At 37.5% G+C, this 8,350-nt stretch overlaps 2 protein-coding genes across 2 annotated transcripts; both read left to right on the forward strand.

Annotated features, from left to right (window-relative positions):
- Positions 1-155: 155 nt before the first annotated feature.
- On the forward strand, positions 156-3,995 carry LOC134863556 (arylamine N-acetyltransferase, pineal gland isozyme NAT-10-like). Its single transcript, XM_063882124.1, has 2 exons — positions 156-469; positions 1,745-3,995. The coding sequence occupies exon 2, from the start codon at positions 1,750-1,752 to the stop codon at positions 2,620-2,622; it is 873 nt and encodes a 290-aa protein (XP_063738194.1). The 5' UTR covers positions 156-469; positions 1,745-1,749; the 3' UTR covers positions 2,623-3,995.
- Positions 3,996-4,439: 444 nt separating this feature from the next.
- On the forward strand, positions 4,440-7,857 carry cnep1r1 (CTD nuclear envelope phosphatase 1 regulatory subunit 1). Its single transcript, XM_063880560.1, has 6 exons — positions 4,440-4,557; positions 5,502-5,573; positions 5,906-5,979; positions 6,636-6,745; positions 6,897-6,951; positions 7,541-7,857. The coding sequence occupies exons 1-6, from the start codon at positions 4,533-4,535 to the stop codon at positions 7,580-7,582; spliced, it is 378 nt and encodes a 125-aa protein (XP_063736630.1). The 5' UTR covers positions 4,440-4,532; the 3' UTR covers positions 7,583-7,857.
- Positions 7,858-8,350: the final 493 nt, after the last annotated feature.

Here is an 8,350-nt window from a genome sequence, read left to right on the forward strand (position 1 = left end):
GGTCTTTCGGGGACTTGAACTGGTGACCTTCCTGTTCCCAGGCCAAGCCCCTATGGACTTTGCCAGCACCGCCCTCTTCACTGATTGGTTGCACACACTTTGAATTTACTGGCTATGCAAAACAGTAAATACTTGCAAAATAACAGTAACGAACGCGTTCAATTACGGGCGCATTGTGGCACACTTGGCTTTCCATACCAGGGGGCTTACTTGACCGTGTTTTCCGAAATGTAACCTGAGTTGACCGCAGTGAAATCTCTGGGCTGACCTGATAACCGGCGTCTAAGGTATCGCGTTTGACAGGGTTAGTTAAGCCAGATAACAAAGTGATATCCTGGGTATGTGGAAGCGTTTTCTTTAGGAGGTCAAGATCGGAACTTTAACAAACGTTCTTAAGTTGCTCCTGCAAGGCACACTGCTTCCTCATAAGACACCATTTTGACCGTGTTCACGTTCAACACACACCAAGGTAAGATACAAAAGTCCTGCATACTTCGGGCTTCAGAATGTCAGTCTTAAACTTCACTTTTGTGGGAAAAATGTTGTTTAAAAACTGCAACTACTTCAGCGCACTTGTCTTGTGGATATAGCACCATATGTTTATACTGTAGTTGAAGTATTGTAGTGTGTCGGGGCGTTTTTACGTACAAAACTGGTGGGGCAAGAACAACTTAAGATACTTATATGCTTCTTTTATGGAGCAAAGAGCGATATCACAAAGGCAAACTTAACAATAACAACCGTAATGCCTTAGCATGAAAACACCAGACTGTAAATCCAAGGAAGACACCGACCCTCGTCACCGTGGTTACAATATCAATCGATCCAGCAGATCGACAGCCTAAAGATTAAACACAAACTATCAACATAAACTATACTTTCGCTCACCAAAGCTCAGAGATGGTCAACTTCAATTCATGTTCTGTTAGTAATCTAAGCACTCTCGTCTCCTCTAAATAAATATACTTTTCGCACACACAATTTGCAGCCAATTAGCTCTGAATGATGAGATGACGGTTTAGTGGGGCTGCCAGTGCTGTGCCCCACTTTTTTTTGCCGCACACATTGAATGAAAAACTACTCTGAGCATGCACGGTGTAGTTTTCACAGCACACGTTCATGTTCACAGTGAGAGAGGGGCAGCCTGGAGCTCGCCTCATCACATCGCTCAGCCCGGCTCAATAAGCACACTGTGGACACTAATCAGAAGAAGCAGCAATAGAGAAGACTATGCATGATCTTAAAGTATATTTTAACATATATCTTAAACATATTTTGGGAATTATTATTGAATGTGCCCCAACTGCCCCTAATGACGAGTCGCCGCTGGTTGTAACATATTACTTATATAATGTTGTATATTCTATGAATTCTATTGATACATATCTTTGGGATATTTTTACTGTTTAGGTGTGACTCTTGTATAATGCTGTTACAAATTATTTCCATATTCCAAATATTATCCATGTATGTTTTTGATTATCTGATTATGAAACTACATTGCATACGCCTTTGTATATAATTATAATGGACTTACAATAAGTGCAACAAACCATGAGGATTCAAATTCAGAACAACAGGAAAACATATTCACTTCAAACAAGCAATACTTATTTTGTATTGTACAAGTGAAACAGTGACATTATTATAAATGCTTAATAACATAGCCACAATGTTGACTTTTCAAAACAGTGCTGCATGTAAATTTGCCCTATATGATTATTCACTATCCTGTATCTTACAGACACGATGAATTTGGGGGAATATTTCAAAAGAATTGGTCTTCAAGGCTCTTTTGAAAAACCGGATCTTGAAACACTGAAGATGATCCACAAACAGCATGTCATGTCCGTTCCTTTTGAAAACCTCAGCATGCATTGTGGAGAGAGGCACATCCTGGACCTGGACTTCACATTCAACAAGATAGTGAGGAACGGCCGGGGGGGTTGGTGCCTAGAGAACAACTCCCTGTTTGGCTGGGTGCTGAGAGAAATGGGTTACGACACTACCAGGTTGTCCTCAAGAGTTTTCAACAGTCACACAAAGGAATTTTCCGACATCGATAGTCATCTCATCCACAAGGTCGTCGTCGATGGAAAGGCTTATATAGCAGATGTGGCCTTTGGGGTGTCTTTCCAGATGTGGGAGCCCATGGAGCTCGTCTCTGGAAAAGATCAACATCAGGCTGCGGGTGTCTTTCGCTTCATAGAGAAGGGAGACATGTGGGTACTTGAGAAGATGAGCCGAAAGACGAAGGTTCCAAATCCAGACTTTGCTGAATCTATTCTTGTTAAAAGGGAGGAAGCAAAGATGATGTACTACTTTACATTGGAGCCTCGAGAGGTTGAGCATTTCTACGAAGCAAACAATAGACTTCAGACCGATCCTAATTCTCTGTTCATGAATAAATCCATCTGCTCTCTGCAAACACCAACAGGATTCAGAGCGCTTCTGGGCTGGACCTACAGCGAGGTCACATTCAAACCCGAGGAAGGTGTCGATGTCTTCGACTTGAGAAACATAAAAGATGAGGAGAAAGAGCAGGTTCTTCTGGAGAAGTTCAATATAAAGCTGCAGAACAAACTGCAGATTGTAAGCAACAAATCATGGTACACACTCTGAAATCCTGCATTACAATAATTGCAACTAGAAGATTCAGAAACATTTTGACTGTGTGACCCCCGCTGAGTAAGTATTAATAGCATTAGTTGTATTGTTAAGGTACAACAAAGAATATCCAAAAATAAAAACATATACCATGTAGTTCTGTTAAAATCTGAATAAACTTTAATCCACTTTACCTTATAACTTAAATACATCAAAACTAAACAACCATTCCAGTTTTCCCGATCTGTAGCTTTTTTTTTTGTCATTTCATCAACTCTGTTAAATCCTCCAAATTTGTATACTACAGAAGAAAAGAACACGAGAGGCAAGGTATGCTCCTGACATACATTTAGGCGTGTGATGAAAGCGGAATATACGAGCAGAAAAGAACCCTGTCTACCCCAGCTGGGTTTAAACTTAGTAGCAGCAGGAGTCAATGATTTCATTGGAGTTATGAAAGTTAGCCGCCTCTCCCCCTGGATAATCCTGAGGAGAGAGCTGTGTTGCTATGGCATGTTAGAACCATTATTTGAGCTCACTTCTAGCTGACTGTTTCAACCTTTTACCCATTACATTTTAGCTCACCATTTTAACTGTCTTTCTATTATTTTTGGAACCTTGTATCACATTCCTGCATCGTTTCTAAACATCTTTAGATTATTACTGGATTTAGTTAATGAACGACAGGTGTGTTCAAAGATCAAAGCGTTTCCATGGCACGGAGACAGCTTTTCAGACAATGTATTGACAATATTGTGCTGCATTATTGCTTCTAAGTAAAAACTGTAACTCCAATCAGCTAAATATCTTACCCAGAGTGTTTAGGATACCCTCCTAAAATGTGTATATCTCGGCTTTTAGAGTAGGAAACAATGCACTTAGTCTTACCTGTTGCACTATATCGTAATGCTTAAATGTTCTCTGTAAAGCACTTTGAATCAAGACGTGCAGTGATGACGTATTTTTGTAGAATATTGTTGAAAATAAGATCTGTGGCAAACTTTAACTCGTTTATGTGGACTCTGTACCCATTTATACCTTGTTGAGGTAAGTGTGTAACACATTACATCAGGAAAGACTGAGATTTTATAACGATGCGTGTAGTTGATGAGATCTGGGACCCTGCACTTCTCTTTTTGCGGCTGCTTTTTATGTAATCAAATAACTATTCATTTTTATTCTGCATCATAACTTTTATTCTTGTATGTCTTTTTCTTCTATTTTAGATTTTAGTATGTACTGTTTCTACTCTTTGAAGTAAAAGTGCTTTATATTTCATATAAATATGACTGTGGTTGCTGTTATTGGGATGTGCTCTGTCTATTGTTGATTGTTTGCTTGTATACCAGCTATGCTCTTACAAATAATATAAACATTTTACAACACAACATTTGAATTCCTCAAAGTTGTTTTATTTTTTAGTCTTAATTGTATACATTTAAAATTTCAATTATAGTTTTTAGTGTATCAAGAATAAAAGAGTAAATGTGTCGCCATCTAAATGCCTTTTCTGAACCTTTTTTTTGTTGTGATTTTGTTATTTTTGTACAGTTCATTTTATTTTTAGGGACATTTTAGGTTAAATTAATAGTACTATTAAAATGTGTTTTTAACTAATATTTAATCTGAAATATGAAACAGTATTTTTCTTTTATTTGGGGTTTTGTATTTATTTATTTAATGTAAATTTGTATTATATTATAATGTTCATATGTTCGTGAATAAAAAAAATTACTTGTTTTGGGGACCAGAGGTCAAGAGGCGGGACTTCCGCTCATTGCCCCGCCCTTGATCTGATTTACACCCAATCACATTAGAGCTGAGCGCACACAGCAAACGCTGATTGGCTTACGTGGCCTGTCCTTCAGCTGAGGGGGAAGCAGCGGTGCAGCCAACAGCAGGCTGCTGGGACTAAAGGCTCAGATATGAACTCTCTCGAACAGGCCGAAGGTAACCAAGGACATAAACTAAATCACATTTTCAAATAGCTACCGATTAGGTTTAACCTAGTAGCGAAGAAAACACAAAGCAAACGTCTTAAAAACGGTAAACAAAGTTAGGTGTAACGTTGAGTAAGCTAGTTAGTCTTCTTACGACACCTAGCATGTTTGTTAGCTCAACCAATAGCAGCTGTTTGTATTGGTGTTAACGTTAGCGGACACATGCTCTGTTATAAAGACGGTTTCTATTTACCGAGATGTTGCTTTATGGACAGCTAGGTTTCAGCAACATTAAGTGTGACACAACATACATAAAGATTTGAATCTTTAACAGGCACGTTATGCTTCTATATTAGCTCAAGTTTAGCGTGAAGTGGCATGCAGAGGAGGGAGGAGTACTGAGGTCTTGTACTTAAGTAGAAGTACCAGAGTGTAGGAATACTCGGTCTCAAGGAAAAGCCCTGCATTCAAATGTTACTCAAGTAAAGTACAAAAGTATTAGCATCACAATCTACTTAAAGTACCAAAAGTGAAAGTAATCACTATGCAGATTGGTCCATTAAAGTGTTCTCAGAGCTGGTAAAGGTGCAGCTAGTTTGAATGGCTGTGTATACTGCAGGGTGGCTGCTGAATTTACTCCAGGTGGAACTAAAGTCTGATTTAAGGGTTGATTATATTTCACAGTACCATCCAAGAAGTAAAGTAACTAAAGGTATTAAATAAATGTAGTGGATTTAAAGTACACGATTTACCTTTGAATTGTAGTGGAGTAGAAGTCAACAATTGAAATACTCAAGTAAAATAAAAGTACCTGAAGTTACTTTACACAACTGAAAGGGACACAAACCGAGCTTTAAAGTTGAGGCTGACATTAGTTCATGTCACATGGCTGACAGGCAGATGTTTCCAGGTCATACAGCAAGTTTTTCATTAATAGTGCCCACTTGTTTTCAGACCTGAAGGCCTTTGAGAGAAGACTGACAGAGTATGTCTCCTGTTTGCAACCTGCAACAGGCAGGTGGAGAAGTAAGTAACCCCTCATACCTTTTTATTCAGCAAAATCTGTAATTAAGTAGACCCTATGCTTTTCTGTTCTTTGCCTTTAACCTCGTTTTCAATTACAAGGAATGTGAAGGCACCACTCACTTAGTAAACACACAGGTTGATGAATGGTCTATCGTAAAACAGCTGAAATAATTGATATCACAATATAGCATGTGGTCTATTACCTCCATAAATAAATAGTCTACATGAAATAACCACATTGTTAAGCGTACCTTTGCATGTTCCTGTGTGAATTGAATACTTGACAAAAACGGAGTATTTTCTAATGTATTTTAAAAGTCTTCTTCTTTCAGTGATTCTGATAGTCGTGTCGGTTTGTACGGCCACTGGAGCGTGGAACTGGTTAATAGACCCGGACACACAGAAGGTATGTATCAGTGGAAAATGTCTAGGGTATATCATTTATGGCTTTGTGTGAAAATCTATCACAAATTTTTCTTGGAACATTTCATCTTACAGCATTATTATAGATTTTTGTATTTCTTTTACAGGAAGTAAAGAATTGAGACAACAAATGAAATCATCAGTTGACTATCGTTTGTGCATCTGTGGATTGCATATCAGCAAAAAATAAATACCGTTAATCTAAATGTCAGGCTGCGGAAAAAGCTGAGCTAGTGTCTGGTGTGAAGTGGAGCTTTTTTTCTTGCACCTTCCCTAAATTTAAAGGTTTAGCACCAGGCTGTATTTGGTCAAACGTTGTGTTTAACGCACATTTTGCTCCCCTTCGTCGCAAAGGAGTTTACTTTGTGTTTCTCCCACGAGTCTGATGAACATGAGCACATACTGTACTTCGAGTAAAATCTCTGGAGAGTTTCTGTGCGGAAAAATCTCCAGAAACAAACGCAGGGGGAAAGTTTTGTGCTATTACTTCCCACATTGGATGGTAGATTCAGGTTAAAGATGCTGAGGCTCTCTTTCTTTTTGTTAGACCTTAATAACAGGACCCGATCAGATCTACAAAAGTGAAAGATGTATTATCACCACAGTCATTTATGTTTCTGTGTTCCTCTTGTGTTGCAGGTCTCTTTTTTTTCATCACTGTGGAATCATCCCTTCTTCACCATCAGCTGTATAACTCTTATAGCTCTCTTCTTCGCTGGCATACACAAACGAGTTGTGGCACCATCAATGTATCCTCTTTATCTGTTGCAGTTCAAATAAAGTTGCATGTTTTAATCAGAATTAAACTCCCAGCTTATCCGATCTCAGGCTATTGATAGAACAGTGTTAATAAACTGAATCATCCTTGATCCTTGGTTCAGATCCTTAACCTTTTGTCAGTATTGCTGCTCGCTGTCGGACAGTTTTAGCAGAGTACAACATGTCCTGTGACGACGTGAGTTAACACATCTCTTCCATGTTGTGACTATATTTACGTTTTCCTAATATGTATTATAAAAGAGTGTGGGGAGTATTGAAAGAAACTCTCAATTTGGAAGATTGAAATCAGAAACTGAAGAGAAAAAACTTGATGTTCTCAGAAATGACAAAATCATTTTCAGAAGATCTCAGAGTTTAAAGTTAGAAATTCAGAAGATTTGGTTTCTTAACAAATAAACCCACAATTTATTTTAGAGTTTCCATTTCTAGTAGAATATTCCAGTGTTTTTCTTGTATATTTGAAACTGAGTTTGAACCACTCTGATCTTAGAGAATAATTGAGATTTTATTTTGTGAATGTGAGTTTTTTGTGTGTTAATTTTTCAATTTCATTTTATAGAATTTAAAGTTATTTCCTTTTTTGTTGTAAATTTACCGTTTAAATGACAAAACATCCAGGTTTTTTCTGTTAATTCAAGACTTTTATTTGGGAGATTCTGTGAGTGTTTCAGGGAATGTTTCCCCGCTCTTACAGAGGCTTTAATACATTTGCTCTGCTGCCTTTATTTTTTAGAGTTTTTAACGCCTCTTTCCTCTTCTTACAGACGGGGAAACTTATACTCAAGCCACGACCAAACATCCAGTAACTGTGAGCTCGAGTGTGGCAGTCAGGCGTCTCTGTAAATATCCGCTGATCACTCCGTGTCTTTAGTTCTTTGGCTGATCTGAGCAGCACTGACGCTCTTCATCATACATGTTGGAGGGAAGAAGAAGTTAACTGATTTTGCCTTTTAAACACTGTCGCTGTGATGATTGCAGATGAGAGCTCAGATGTGTTGATTTCTGTTTCTAATATTGAGCATGTATTTTAATTGTTTCTATTTTTAAAGTTATTTACCAAATAAATATTTCAGGTGTGAAACTGTCTCTCTTTTATTTTAGTCATATTGCATGTAAAACCTGGGTATATGAGATGTTTGGTGTTCGAAACCAAGACATCTGTTTGTGCTGCTACAGTTTTTATGGCTGTATAGGTGCATGCTGCAAATATAGAAAATATAACTTCATACTTTACTGTCTCAGAGGAAATTCCTATTTGACATATGCATTATATGCTGGTTAAAAAATACAAAAGGGTCACCCCTTTGTTAGGTATTGAATGAGATATATGATGGGACCCCCTGTAAATTAAACGATGGGGTTTTATACTAATAAATTTGAGTATTTGTGTTTATGTATTTCTACCTGGGGTTTAATCCTCATAAAATGTAAATAATAGCATAAACTAAAATATACTGATTTTAATGTTTACCTTTATTTGAAATGGTTTTAATTCTTATAAATACATTCCAAATAAAAGAATGACATAAGATATTGTGATTTATTTTGCTGATTTTTATTGGGTTTTATCCTAA

Source organism: Eleginops maclovinus, chromosome 4 (genome assembly GCF_036324505.1).
Source record: "Eleginops maclovinus isolate JMC-PN-2008 ecotype Puerto Natales chromosome 4, JC_Emac_rtc_rv5, whole genome shotgun sequence".
Classification (NCBI taxonomy): Eukaryota; Metazoa; Chordata; class Actinopteri; order Perciformes; family Eleginopidae; genus Eleginops; species Eleginops maclovinus.

Coding starts and splice junctions, on each gene's coding strand:
- LOC134863556 (XM_063882124.1), top strand. CDS start 1,750: ATGAATTTGGGGGAATATTTCAAAAGAATTGGTCTTCAAGGCTCTTTT.
- cnep1r1 (XM_063880560.1), top strand. CDS start 4,533: ATGAACTCTCTCGAACAGGCCGAAG. Junction 5,574..5,905: donor TGCAACAGGCAGGTGGAGAA/GTAAGTAACCCC, acceptor TTCTTCTTTCAG/TGATTCTGATAGTCGTGTCG. Junction 5,980..6,635: donor TAGACCCGGACACACAGAAG/GTATGTATCAGT, acceptor CTTGTGTTGCAG/GTCTCTTTTTTTTCATCACT.